This window comes from Heliangelus exortis, chromosome 15 (genome assembly GCF_036169615.1).
Source record: "Heliangelus exortis chromosome 15, bHelExo1.hap1, whole genome shotgun sequence".
In the NCBI taxonomy this organism is placed as follows: Eukaryota; Metazoa; Chordata; class Aves; order Apodiformes; family Trochilidae; genus Heliangelus; species Heliangelus exortis.
This window is the reverse complement of record NC_092436.1, coordinates 7,500,803-7,515,688: the sequence shown is the minus strand read 5'-3', so window position 1 is coordinate 7,515,688 and position 14,886 is coordinate 7,500,803. Positions and strand designations below refer to the sequence as shown.

The 14,886-nt window shown below is 37.8% G+C and overlaps 1 protein-coding gene and 1 long non-coding RNA gene across 10 annotated transcripts in view; one reads left to right on the top strand and one right to left on the bottom strand.

Moving 5' to 3' along the window:
* The window catches only part of EBF1 (EBF transcription factor 1), a 271,478-nt gene extending 258,389 nt beyond the window's left edge, over positions 1-13,089 (top strand). For 5 of the 9 annotated variants that reach the window (XM_071758426.1, XM_071758427.1, XM_071758425.1 and 2 more), the window contains exons 14-17: positions 1,127-1,306; positions 4,193-4,387; positions 4,736-4,804; positions 9,885-13,089. In XM_071758426.1, the coding sequence (XP_071614527.1) occupies positions 1,127-1,306; positions 4,193-4,387; positions 4,736-4,803 (443 nt within the window). In that variant the 3' untranslated portion in view covers position 4,804; positions 9,885-13,089. The remainder of the gene's footprint in view (positions 1-1,126; positions 1,307-4,192; positions 4,388-4,735; positions 4,805-9,884) is intronic. The other 4 variants (XM_071758430.1, XM_071758431.1, XM_071758429.1 and 1 more) reach the window with 1 other exon arrangement.
* The window catches only part of LOC139802855 (uncharacterized), a 208,935-nt gene continuing 199,986 nt past the window's right edge, over positions 5,938-14,886 (bottom strand). The window contains exon 2 of the long non-coding RNA XR_011728806.1: positions 5,938-6,031. This is a non-coding gene — a long non-coding RNA (uncharacterized lncRNA). The remainder of the gene's footprint in view (positions 6,032-14,886) is intronic.

The following is a 14,886-nucleotide window of genomic DNA, read 5'->3' as shown; positions in this document are numbered from 1 at the left end:
TATCCCTTGAATATTTGCTTTGGTTTGTTTTTACAAGAGATATAATATTGGCACTAATTTTTTTTTCAGAGTTTCAGACTTTCCTAAATTTTGAAAGTAGTAAGAAGTATTTACAAAGTAATTTCCAGAGTTTCTCTATTTTTTAAGAGGAAGTGATTTTTACTTTGTATAAAATCAATATTCTTTTAATTCTTATAGATTAAAATAACAAAAAAGTGAACATTTCTGTAGAAATCCTTTTCATTTTTCCATCTCCTTTGCTCAGCTCTATTTATTAACCAACTTAAACTACACTTCAGTGAGAATGTATTAGGAGGAAGCTGTTTTCTAGAAGTGTTTTTACACTAAAAAGCGAGCAATAATTTTTAGATTTAAATATTTTATGGAAATGGTAGAAAGTGGTACAAAGAAAATTTCATCTTTCAGGATTGAAGATGCACTTTGTTATTTCTGTTCTTCTAGAAACAAAAGTCCCTTTCTGGATAACTAGATATGAATTTTCCCAAATGTCATTTCCAGAATTAGGTAGAGGCTCAAATTTTAACTTGGTGCTAAATTTGACAGTCTCTTTTTACCAACATAATGATCAGACCAGAGCAAAAAGAGTAAGGATATCCCACTACTTTGAGAAATGGACCCTACGTTTTCTGAAGTCTGCAGCAAGCATCTCATTTCAGGATGCATAAATGAGATGTCAGTAGAGAGTTAACAAAAATCACATGCTTTTAACATACCTTAAGTCAGTATGCACTCCTTGCTTTGAAAATGTAGGTCATGTTTACTCTCTTTCCTACAAACAGCTCTTTATACAGTCTATATATTACAGTTCCTGTAATATCCAATGGTAATCTTTGCTTGAGGGTATGTGTTGCTTAAGGAACTGTGGAGGCTGTGGCCTCCATCTTCCCACTTTCTGCTCCCATCAAGAGTGTCCCGAGCAGTGGGAGTTTCCAGCTTGGGTTACCTGGTGAGAGTGATGCTCAGTCCTGGCCCCCCCCCCCATGCACACCAGGGCTGAACAAGGCTGCTGCCTTGGTAGCCCAGACTTACTTGCTTGTAGCTGTTTATGTAAGAAACTGTTCCTGGGCTAATACCAATTTCTAAATGTATTCCCTTCCCACAAAAGGTTTTACTCGCAACTCAAGCAGCGTGTCACCTCATGGCTATGTGCCAAGCACCACGCCTCAGCAGACAAACTATAACTCTGTCACAACAAGCATGAATGGCTATGGCAATGCTGGAATGTCAAATTTAGGAGGTTCTCCAACCTTCCTGAATGGATCTGCTGCCAATTCTCCCTATGCCAGTGAGTATTATATGGCTTTTCAGTATTTTGCTCGTTTTCAGTAGAAGGAGATGGTGACTTTTCTGTGATAACCAATATTTAGATTTTATTTAGAGCACCTGAAAAAGAGTTTGGTTCTTTCTCTCTGCTCCAAGGCACTGGCTTTTGAAGTACTTTGAAGACATCAGTGCTGGTAGCGATGTTCTTATCTGTGGTTTCTTTGTTTTCGTTTTTTTTTTTTTAATATTATTATGTCGCATAAGAAAAATAATAATGTCTCTCTAGTTTTATAACTTCTCTTATACTGTGTAAGTAAGAAATACCATCCTCAATGTTGCTGGAAAGCTGGGCTGGCATAAGTGACTTCATTTCTGCTGGAGTGGATCAAAAGTCACTTGTCAGAACACAGCTTTTGGTAGCAGTGGGTATGAAAGGAGGCCAAGGATCTTGCTGCAGGAAAAATAGCTTTTTCCAATGGTAAAATATAAAAGGCAGCAGAATTTACTGTAATATTGGCAGAGGATGACATTTCCATAAGCTGTGTGATGATGTTTCTGAGACCTCTGAGCAAATAATATGTTCATAACCTTTATAGAAATTATGCATTACTATTGGGTCTAATCTTGATTGCTTATACTCCATTTGCTTTATAAGTAGCTATTATATCGACTACACTGAGAGCTTAGTATCAGTCACTAAAATGTGGCAATGGCTCTTAGAGTTTGTGTTTTAGTGTCTGTGTTTAGTGTCTGCCACAAAGATGTAAGTCATACAAATCACATATTCCATAGAGCTTATGGTCTACAGGCCAGTTATGGAAATATTTATGTGTAGGACTAATTTTCTGCATTTTGCTACTAAGGGTCTACTAACCTGTTTAAATATAAATTTCTATTGGTAAAGTCCTATGAACCTCTCCTGCAGCCACTCACAGAGATCAGTAGTCCTTGTTCACATGAGAAAATTAAACTAATAGCACTTGTCCAATTCCCCTAATATTACTCACGTGGCATAAAAGATTCCACTGACATATGTAGAAAGCTGCAGAAAGTCTTGTCATATAAATAGGTTTATAGGCTGAGTCATAGGACAGGACAGAGTGCTGAACATACCAAGGTGTACAAAGCAAATCTTAAGCTTAGTGGTGTAACATCAGTAATGAAAACAGTGATGGATTATTATGAATTGCATTCCTAGAGTTTTGAATTAAAAAGGGAACAGTAACTGATTTATAAAGTTACCTTCAAGGCATCTTAGCTGCTGCAAATTTAGAAGAAAATATTTACCCACATAACTAGTACTTATAACCCAGGACTTGCTAACCAGTTATTATTTCTGTACTCTAATAACAATGTAACAAGTAACGTTAGAAAGTACCTTACTTATTAAGTTGAATTTACTGTCACAGAATCTTTGCAGTCTGAATTCATAATAGAACATGATTGATGAGACATCTCTTTTTGGAAGCAGATGCCAGTAATGCATTTAAAATACTCTGGCAGTGTATTATTTCATATTTATGAACGGAGTCCTCTAGAATAGCACTTCACTTCCCAACTCTGCTTTTCTATTCTAGCTGTATTTTGGGATGTTTTCTTGGTTGATCTGTCATTCTGCTAATGCCTAATCCATGGAATCAGAAAATGCTTCAATCATGACCTGAAAATTAAAAGGTGGCATTCTTAATTAAATCAATAAACTAATTGCTGTATAGTAGCAATTCAATTTAGGTGCTTTGATTGCTCTCTCTTAGCAAGTACTTCCAGACATAGAGTGACTGCAGACTAAGATTGTATCTGTCAGGCTGTGAAACTTTGAACATTTAATTTCCATTAATTGATTTCCTCAGTGTTAACAAATAAGATATCAGATTCTCAAATAAGAACTTAAATAGGATGATTTTTATCTACATAAATGCAAATAAAATAATTCAAAGCCCAGATGACAGGAATTTTACTCTATAATATGTAATTATTCATATCCCCCTCATGTATTCCAAACAAGGTAGATGATAAAAGTATGGAACCCTACCATTGGTCCCTATCTTTTTTTTCTTTTTTTTTTTTTTTTTTTTTTTTTTTTTTTTTTTTTGAGGGGAAAACAAATTCACTTTAAAATCTCAATAAATACATGAGCCAAAGATATTTGTCCCACTACACAGTAAACCAGAGTGTTAAGGATAAATGTATTTCTAAAACGAAGCTCTCATATAGCAAGTTTGCATTTTGGACAGTCAGTTCAGTCCTTAAAAAAAGGACAGTCTTAGATCTGCACTTGGAAAAGCTGAAGACTCTCATTTTATTCAGTCGTGTAGTTAAAAGCAGATCTTCATTTCATGCAAACTTCATTGCTTAGATATTCTAGCTGAGATTCCAATTTATGGCTCTGAATGAGAGTGGTGCACTGACTGTATTCAGACAGTGGTCACAGATCCTCTGGGAGAATTATTTGTTTTGAACAGACTCTCCTTTTCAAAATTCTTGGGTGAGATATGAAATGCCAACTCCATTCCTCTGCATAAATAGAAGGGTCATGTGAGAAATATAACTGGTTTTCATGTCATGGAGGATTACAGGTTCAGACCAGGGCATTGCCAATCACTAGAAAAGTTTGAAACAAGGTGGTGGGACAGCATTCCTGTAAAAATGGAGTCACAGTGAGTTACAGAGAATTAAAGAAGTTTTTGAGAGCTCCTAGAATTGCTGCTTCTGAACACCTGCAAAAACAAACCAAACCAAACCAAAAAACCCTGTAGTGATGTGAAAACCAGAAATCTAACTGCAGTAAAGTCCTTGGCTATTTGAAATTAGGCCTAGTGCATCCAAGAAGGCGAATTCTTGTGTTTCTGCAGCCTGCTGATTATCAAATGCTAAGTAATGTTTTTGGGGGGATCTTTTTTTCTCCTAGTTGTGCCATCAAGTCCAACAATGGCCTCCTCCACTAGCCTTCCCTCAAACTGTAGCAGTTCCTCTGGGATTTTCTCCTTCTCACCAGCCAACATGGTCTCAGCAGTGAAACAGAAGAGTGCTTTTGCACCTGTTGTGAGACCACAAACTTCTCCTCCTCCAACCTGCACCAGCACCAATGGCAATAGCCTGCAAGGTAGGTGAAAACCAGTCTGGAGCATAAAAACCTGTTCTCACAATTGTGAGTGCCTTGTGAGGCTCTAAGTGACACTGAGCTGTCAAAGGGGATAGAAGACAGTGGGGGATCCCTGTCCTAAAGTTTCCTCCTGTAAAGAGTAACTGGACTCCACTACCAGCCACCTAGTACCATGCAGGTGTTTGGCAATCACCTTATCTCTAACTTGACTAATACTGCTGAATTGAGAGGCTGTATCTTCTAAAGTATAGGCCTACTGTTATGATAAAAACAACTAATATTTCAGCTTACTAATACCATCCTTTTTCTTTCTTTCCTCTCCTATTCCCTGTTGTCGTCCTTTATCAGACCAGTCTTTTGTGGACTCTAGCAAGTACTCCACTGCAGGGTCTCTCCAGGGGCTGGCCTTCTCCTGAAGTACGTCATACAATATTCCCTTCCTTTTTTTCCTTTGTTACAATACACTTGTGCAGAAAACCTACTGAGACCAAACAGATCCTTACAGAGCTCGGCACAAACCTTTGCCTTTCATAAATAAAAGACACATTACAAACTAACAGCAGCAGTTTCCAGTTAAACTCGTACCAGGGCAAACATTAGGTTGCACTGATTGATGTAATCCTCTGCCAATTAATTCCAGAAATGGTTACAAGACCTTTCTGAAAGCCTCTTCAGCTGTTGGTATTAAGGGGTTGCTCCTTTTCTGCATCCTTTCTCCTTTCATTACAAAGTAGTTGAGCATTAGCACCTCAAATACATTTTGAAGTGTTGATGCAAGCAGAGGGAACAGCAGACAAGAGCTTGTCAAACCAAGGATGCTGCAAAGACCAGCACTGCCCATTTCATTGTTTGGTTCAGCCTGTTTTACAGCACTGTGCCTAAACCTTCCTGTGTAATCACCTCAGGATGCATTAGTGTGCTGAGAGAGACATTTTCATGCTTGCTTAGACTGAGGAGTTTCCATAAGCAGATGCAGGCAGCTGCCTCCAACTGTGCCAGAGGTGGGAAAGATTTTCCCGTATGTGTTGTGCTTCCCCCAGACCTCAGGTCTGTTTTCCTTTTCACGTGCCTCTGCAAATTAACCAAAGGGCACTGAGCAGGGAATAAATCCTTCATTTTTAAAGCTGTGTTCAGATGGAGCTGTGCAGAGTGGGGGAGGATGTTCCACAGACCCCACATATCCCTCTACGATCTCTGGAAAGAGAACCACCAGGCTTGTGGGCATAATGCTGATAGCACCATTAACCAAAAAACTCTATATGCATGCAGATTGGAAGGAATTAATTCATAAAAGCTGGGACCTATTGTGACTGAAGGAAACCATTTGACACTGGTGAATTGAGAGGAGGAATTTTTGTCTATGTATGCACATAGAAATTGTGAGAGTACGAAGAATGTATAAGAACTTGAGTAGATTCAGTCAGGACTTTGCTATAAATACAGGCTGTATCAGGAATGAAACACAACAAAACTTTCAGGCAGGATGTGGTGTTTCAGAGATTAATTTTTTCTACAAATTTTAAAGGTAACAGATAAAACTGTTCTATCCCATAATAATAATCATAATCATAATAATAAATAAATTAAAAAAAAAAAAAAAAAAAAAAAAAAAAAAAAAAAAAAAAAAAAAAAAAAAAAGAGGAGCTAAGATTTGGCTGTTAGAAGCTTTTGAACATGCTGATGTTTTCTTTTTCTCTTCACCTTGTCCCAGCCTGCTGGGAAAGCGAGGAAAAAACCAAGTAACACGAGACAGCTTTTTCAGGCACTGTTTTTCCTTTCACAAGATGTAGAATTCCCAGATTCCATGCATTCAGTTATAAAAAGCAATTACAGAATGAGCTGAGAGCACTGGACGCAACTGATCTGTAATGCCCAGAAACCACACAGGTCTGAGTGTTTCCCCTAATTTTTATTTAGTAATTCAATTTTCATAATAGGAATGAGACACCAAGACATGGTTCATTTCTAGGTCATCACTGAACTTCTTAGCTAGTTGCAGACACACAGCCTGTAGTCCCATGCCTTCTGACACCACCTGAGGCTTGTAATAATCACTCAGAAATGCACTGCCTGTTGTGCCTTATTGCTTAAATAAACAACCATGTATAAGGAGGCTGTCTTATCTCTCTTGGGCTTCTGGATACATCAGAAAGCAATCAGGCTTGCCTTATGTAGCTTAGATATCAGCAGAAATCACTAAAACAACAGCTAGGCTTATCTGTTGTTCTCTTTGCCATGCAATTTTGTGAAACTCAAAATACATTATTTCTGTAATTTGCTAGCAGCAAATACAAATTAGTATATGATAGAAGAAGTAATGCCCATTGGTGGGAGTTTTTCTACTCTGTGCCCTCCCTTTTTGGAGTTAATGTGATCTCATCCCTGCACTGTTTCCCACTGATATCTCTGTTTTCAGGGTCAATAACATGCTACAGCTGAAAGAATTTGCATGACTAGATGTAGCACTTATGGAATAAAAGTAGAGTGATATAAATGAAGATTTGCAAAGAATGGAAATATCAAAGCTTTTGGGAAGAAAAGATATCATTTTGCCATTTGCCTTGTAATTTAATTCAGAATTTCAGAGCTCTTCAAAAACAATAATGCGCTGAAAAAAAAAAAGCAGAGATCTGCATCTGTGTGCATCTGCATCTTTGCTGTTTGTTTCCAATGGCAAAAGGTGCATGGCTGATATGGAACTACAGGGACATGTCTAAACCATGAAGGGAGGAGTTGCAATTATGTCACTTTTTTTGGGCTCTTACCCAGCACAGGGACCTGTGCTGTCCTGAGAGAGACAATTCTTCACCATTTCTTGTTGTCATCAATTAGGTTTTGATGAATCTTTTAGCTTGATAATTTTTTTGTTAGAATAATGCTCTGAAGTGTTTGGGTTTTGGTGGGGGTTTTTTTGTTTTTTGTTTTTGTTTTTTTTTTTTTTTTCTAAAGCAAAGCAGCATCATGTAAAGTTTCACTAAATTTTGATTATAGAAAGGGCTAGACAGGGAAAAAGATTAAAGTAAAGTACACTGAGGATTACTTATCTGATTGCTCAGTTGCACTCATCATATATAGGCAGACTACCCGTTCACATCTGCTCAACTCCTTGTTTATCTGAGCAGTAAAAGGGAGCACTGTTGTCAGTGATGCTTTTCTCTGCAGTGTAATATATGGAGCTGATGTCCAAGCACTTCAGTCCCACTCTTATGTTCTGCTAAACAGCTGCCATCCAGAAATCTCTAGGTGCTTCACTAACCAGGATAAACTTTGTTATCCTCAGGGAGGAAACAGAAACAAATCAAATAGTTTGATGGTAATGTAAAGAGTTAAAAGGAGAACCAGGACAAAACCTGTGTCTCAGGTGCATGCCCTTATGAGTTTTTCATCTATTCAGAAAGGGAAAATTTCACTTTCTCCCTCAGCTGTAGGTTGTTGGCTTGCAGAGCTGCCACAGCAGCACCACAGTCTCGTTGACTGCATCCATTGCTGTTGCTCCTTATTACAATGATGCCAGAGAGGTTTGTGGTTCAGGGTCTATGCCCTGGCCCACACTCTAAGGATCCCAAGACTAGGGTAGGGAGCAACCACAACAGTGAGAGCATCAGTTGGCTCAGGTTTCCTTCATTTTTAGTCACATGAATCAAAGGGACAAGCCCAATTGTAAGGACTGTAAGCACTCAGAACTTGTTATTTGAGACACTGCTGAAATACAACCCTTTGGGAATTTTTTTTTTTGAACAAAACTGCTGTTGTTTCACCCAATGTTGGTGGGGAAAAAAAAAAAAGAACAATATTGAATTCATTCTATCCTACTTGAGATGGAGGAGACAGCATGCGTATGGAGATAACATGAAAATGCATCCTCAGATTACCTCCACGGTAGGGCCAAAAAAGCTTATGACAGAAATTACCTCAGCGAGGAATATCTAAGACCCAGTGGTATCCTCTATTCTACTCAAGTGTCTTCCTGTAGGGCTTAAAGCAACCCAAGTCACCTCTCTATCACTTTTATCCTCATTCTCAGCTCCTTGAAGAGCCCTTATTCTATCAGAAATCATCAGTGCAGGGATTATACATAAAAACATTGCTGAATGATAAATTCCAAGAATCAAAATGATGCTGTATAGCTGCAACATGTCACCTCTGAGGATGTCCTGCTGCAAACATGTGGATTTGTTTTGCATTCTTGCCTTCGCATTTTATTTCATCTAATCAGTGCAGTTTACTTGAGCTGTTCTCAAGTCTGTTAGACTTGTAATTCTTGCACATATGGTGGTGTTTGTGGAGAAAATTCCCCTTCCGACCCCAAATCTGTGAGTCTTTTACTTTGGCTCTGTTCTTATCAAATAATTGCAGCTGTAATTAAAGCACAATTAATCAACACCAGTCACAGGGTTGAGTTCTTCCTTAAGAAGTTGTGTGTCCAAATGTCTGAGATGGCAAGCAGTTCTAGCATTTAAATAAGATGCCCATGAAGTACGGCCAACCTGAAGGTGAATCTTTTTTCTACCTTTTTGCAAATAACTCCTAAAAGTAGCATTTTTGAGATTAATTGTTGTTACAGTTGGCATCATAATCTTTCATGACTATCCCCTGCAACTTGGACATTTGGTATGTCTGATCTGCACAGAGTCCCTACTAAATAGAAAGAGACCAAGGTGGAGGTCAAGTTAGGCTGAAGAGTTTACCAGTTGACTTTTAATGAATGTCTCCTCTTTAACAGAGGTGATAATTTTGTACAAACTTTTTTTAGGAAGATTAATAAAGAAATAATGATGATTCAACTTAGCCAACAAAAGAGAAGACATTCTAAATTAACATACACACACAGCTCCCTCAGTGTAGTTGGTGATGCCTGCTACACGTGTAATAAAGCAATGAGATGCCAGTCTGCTCAACCACCACATATTTTAATTCACAAATTCAATTTGAGAGTTAAAGCCTGTTTTTTTCTGAGCACCTGCAAATGCAGACATAACTCCCTGGGCTTAACATGGAAATTGTAAGAGAAAAGTGGTACAGCAGAATGAGCAACCATTATTGTGCCTAATGCAACCAACACCCTGCTGGGCCTGTGCCTGACTCCTGCCATTTTCTCGTAGCTGGAGCAAGTATAGAAGTGCAATGGAATATGTGGCAACAGCTGGGTCAGGTTTAAGCCTCCTGAGCATTTTGAGATTTTGAAACCCAAATCAGAAAATTAAGTTGAGGTCTGATTCTGATATCAGGGGAACTGCACTTTTTCTGCAAGAAATTCATTAATTCAGTGGAGTCATTTATACTTTAAACCAATTTCTGAACAGAATGAGGCTTCCCATGATCACTGTGTACATAATTGTCTCTACTGGATGATACCTATATATAAATTTAATACTCAATATGGCTAAGTGCTTTGCTAGTAAATGTTTCAAAGCTCTGAGGATTTTAAAACTTGCTTGATAATGCACAAAAGTAACTTTTTTTCTTCTTTTCTCTCCCTCCCCTTTCCTTCTAACAGCTATATCTGGCATGATTGTTCCCCCCATGTGAGAATTGCCTTGAAGAATTTTATTAATGAAGAGGTTGAATTCTGCTTCAGAGAGAATCTGATTCAAGTCCCAGAGTGGAACTTTATACTCAGGCCTTTTTAAAAATAAAAAAGAAATAAAGAAGAATCTTACAATAACTGCAGATTTTTAAACAAAACAACAATCACCATCCTTGCAAATACTAAAATTAACAAGCTACAATTGCAAGGTGTTGATTCAAGCTGTCCATCTCAAATTCGTGGGATATATATTTATTGTATGTTGGTAAAGAAAAAACTCATGCTTTTTTTTTTTTTTTTGGGGGGGTTAGGGTGGGGCTTGCTTTTTTTCCCCATCTGTTTTTTTTTGGGAGGGGCGAAATTTAAGACTTGATTTAACTCAACACCATTTGTCTTTTATAAATCATACACAAAGGACACTAGAGATGGAATGCCACATTTTTAATTTATGATTTTTTTTTTTAAGCTGTACAAAGGAAAATGAAGTGGTGTCATTCACATGCAAGTCTGTATGGGACAGAATAGAAGTGCCAGTTAGTTTTTCATAGAAGAATTATGGCCATTTAATTAAGGGTCGGCTCATACAGGTTGCTTATCCAGTGGTGACTAGCTAATATGATGAATTTTTAATGTTCTAATTAAATAGATATCATTCCCTAGAAAGTTGATATTTTTGGATGGCAGGGGCAGGATCAGGGGTGGGATTAGTAACCACTGTCTTTAATATCAGGCTAAATAATTGTGTAAATAATGCAAGAAAAGTTGGTGAACTCAAGGGTAAGGATGCATATAACACCTTTCCTCTTGAACTGAAAACTCAGTGCCTCTGATACAATGCTAAAACTGCAGAATAAAATCAGCATGGCTCTCTCTTTAGGTTGCCTATCACACTCTTTCCAAATGAGTGGCTTTCTTGAAGTTTTGGGTCACCTGAGCTGTGCATAAAATGCCATTTGGATTCCTCAAAGCTGTCTGATGGCCCAGACTGTGGCCCTCATACATGGAGCATTTTCTGCATAGCCCCTCTCCCCTTGATCCGGTGGTTTTTATGGAGCAGAATGGGAACAGAGCAGCCTGTGGTTTTGCATCCTCACAATCTAAAAGCACACATTGTCCTCAGCCTCCCACTAGGATTGCTCCTGGATCAGTCGACCCTCTCAATTTGTATCATAATATATTAAGCAACAGGTAACTGCTTTTGAATAGTAAATGGAAACATGATTTGGGGGGATGGGGGGGCACGGGGATGTTAGGAAGGCTTAAAATCAAAATGATGGCTTCCGTTTTACAAAAATTTTGCTATAATTTTCTGGGAAGTGTTCTTACAAACTGTTAGTCAAAGAGGCAGCAAAGCTCTGAAAATGCATTACCTGATATTTTTTCTTTGCTGTTGTGTTTTGTATGTAGTTATAAATACTGTAGATTTTTTGTGATTTTTTGCCAAAGTTGTTGTTCTATTTATACATTTTAATGTCTTAAGACAGTTTTTCAATATCACAAAAAAAAAAAAAAAAAGAATTTTACTGCATATTTTGCAAAAAGAGCTCACTACCTTTAGCTTGCACATAATTGCAAAATTAATTAAAGAAAAAAAGCTTTTTGTTTCTGTTTTTGTTTGCTTGGTTTAAAGGGGATTTTGTAAAATATCCATATAAATAATGTATTTATCTTTGGAATTTGTACATTGCTTTTTATCCCCTACCAAGTTTATTTTATTGTGTATGTTTGCTATGTGAAAAGTGCTGATTTGTTTGGTCATTCACCGTTGTATTAGCTGTTTAAATGTGATTTTAAAACATTTCATTTATAGTTTTTTTTAGTATTGTTTAAAACCATGCTTCCATTTTTTTTAATTTCCACCCAAAAGCCATTGTCTATTTTTGTATTATTTGTAAGTTAAGAAGTTTTTTCCAATATATGGCAAAAAGTAGCATATTATTCTTGTAGCATTTAGTTATGTAGATTTAAAAAAAAAATGTATCCTTTGCTTTTGAGGCTTAACAAAAACTAATGCTGTTTTACTCTATTAATATGCATGGGATTTCTCCTCTTTGGAGTGACGCATTTTTTGTGCATTAAATATGGGGAGAAACTTCATAGAACTCAATGAAAATACTTTCTTTCATAAGTCTGCTTGTATATTTCTCTGTCTTTCACATAAATATAAACCAGCAGATTGGATGCCTTAACAATGCAAATCATATTCATTTCACTTGTACATTGTACTGTGCACCAGAACTGTCAATCATCACTAACATTCTAACAAAAAAAAAAAAAAAAAAAAAAAAAAAAAAGAAATTGAAAAGCACAAAAGAACTGTTTTGTTACCTTAAAACAATATAACTTTTTTCTAGTCAAGCAAGAAATCATTAACAACGATGCTGCAACTGTGCATGCTTCCTGTATGAATTTTGCAATGGTTTTCACTAGATTGTCACAGTGTGATTTGGGGGGGGAAGGGAAGAAAACAGGATTTTTTTTTTCATGGTGAGAAAATAAAGAGGAGAAAACTGGAAAATGCAAGAGACATCAGTTTATTGCTTCTCTGTATTTCAAGCAATTATTCTAATTCACATAGTAAGCAACAGCACGACGATGTAATCAAATTTAAAGCCATATTTTGTCCAGTAACACCATTAATTACTCTCTTAGAGCTCCACTCAAAGTCCTAGAGATTTTCTGGCTGACCAATGCCAGCCATTGATGTTCGCAGTCCCTTACACCAGTGTCCAAAGATCCTTTGCCAATGTGCATAATTTTGTTTTGTTGCAGCTGTGTATAGTGATCTGATTAATAGGAATTCATAAAAATCTCCCCCGCACCACCCTTGTCTTTTACAAAGTAAAAGATGCAGCTGTTTACAGAATATGGCTTTAAGTAGGAACATTCAGATTTCGGTTTTAACAAGGTGAAGCTTCACAATGACTGGATTGCATAAAGTATGCCTATTTCCTCACAGTTGTACTAGGATGCAGCTAAAATGAAGTCATCTCTGAAACTACTAACCTTTCACCTTCTTATCTAAATCTTTTTGAATAGACACACACACTGTACAGTTCTATTGTTAGAGAAACTAACTACTGTAGAGATTGTTATAATTTTTTTGCAGAAATTCAAGCTGTAAAAACTTTTCAACTTTCACAATATTTAATTAAAGTTACTTCCTGTCTGTGAATACAGCTTCTATTTGTGTGTTTATTTTTCTTCTGCTGCTGGTTAGTAGATGAGAAAAAATAAAATATAGAAGCCAGAGGCTACTAAATTGTCTTCCTGAAATTAAGGAGAAGCAAGCAGACATTCATGGAATTACACAGTGAAGCATGGTGATCCTCACTTATAATGCAGAATGTTCATCCAGTTATTGTTATTTTTATTATTTCCATTGGTTTAGACTGTTGATTGCCTGAAGGGCCAATGTATTTTTCTAGAACATATCTATCTTGTCAGGAAAATATCTATCTTTAGGTACCCAGCTACAAAGAGCTGTCCCTCTAAATAGAGTGATCATGAAATAGAAGGCAAAGGTATAAGAGATCTAGTGCCAGAGACCCACAGAGATTTAAGTTTTCATCTTTGTATTATTTAAATTAATGGCAACACTTTCAGCACTTGGTCATAAGTGACCTGCTCAAGGCCAGCTCCAAGAACTTCATCTAAGTAGTCTGAGCTGTAACTGGCTCCTTGACTTAATCATAAAGGAGGCTCCTATAAATTCTTTCCATTCTGCTACCCTTCCTAAATGATAAATCCATCAACTGCTAAATTGGTTCTAGGCATTTCATTTCATTCTGTATTCCTTTGGCAGGTGAGGACCATGAGGAGCTTTATCTTTGGCATGTAGAAGGTAGACATAATGACATTTAATTGGGACTGAAGAGTGGCTGTCATACAGAAGACCTGTAAGGGGAAAATCAGCCTTTTAAAATCACACACACCTAATGCAAGGCTCCAAGCATTTCCAAGGTAGGAATAGGCATGTTGGGGTTTAAATTAAATTAGATTAGAATTTAATTTTAAACTTTAATTTGGTGAAATCAGCAGCAGCTAGAAGCAGCTTCCTGCAATCTAAAGAGTTGGGTAGCTCTTAAAATGTTATCAGACCCACTCCAGAAGTTGTTAGAGAAAAGAATGCTGTTGGCAAAGTCAGCCCCAACATGTGTTTACTCTGTCAGCACAAGAGATCTGTTTCTTCTGAGATAATTCTCCTGGTTCTCTTTCAAATGGTGTGGATTTTGGCAGCTCTCACTGCAGCTGAGGGCTCTATTGGTGCTCAGCTGACTACAAAAAGTCAGATCACGTGTATGAGAGAGGCAAGGACTGAGTGTAGCTACATCCAAGTGTGCTCGGAAGAGACACAAGTTGCCTGGTTGAGAATAACCTCAGCATAAATTTGGCAGTGAGGACAGCTCAGCAGAGGTATCCTACTCCCTGTAGGAACGTGGCAGCTCAGCTCAGACCTTAGCTTAGGAGGCACAAAACTCAGGGTTTGGGGGACGGTGTGCGCTGCAGTGGGAAACTGCACAAAAGCCACGACAACCTGTGAGAAAGAAGCCTCAAGATGAACCCTGTCACGATTGTCCACTTTTCAGTGGATTGTCCACTTTGCAGTGTTTAGAGGAAGGGGAACACAAACATTGTACAGAATCTCATTTGGAAGGTTGTTATAGCACACAGACACCCCATTGTCCACACCCAGCTTTGCTTGGGTCCTGCCTATGCCCCTGCTGCCTCCTGGCCCACTGTCCTTATCCTAAGTCTCTGCCTTCAGCTGCATTTCCATGGACCATTGTACCCCATGCTCACCATCAGCCCATCCCAGGCACTGCCTCACTCCCCCATCTCACAACCATTAACTATGCCTTCAACCTCTGCTGCATCGTTGCCTTCTCCTGAGGGTTCCCTATTTATACAGAGAGGAAAATGCAGTTGCTGGGACTGGAAATATTTTGTTACTTTTTTTCTGCTTAAGTGA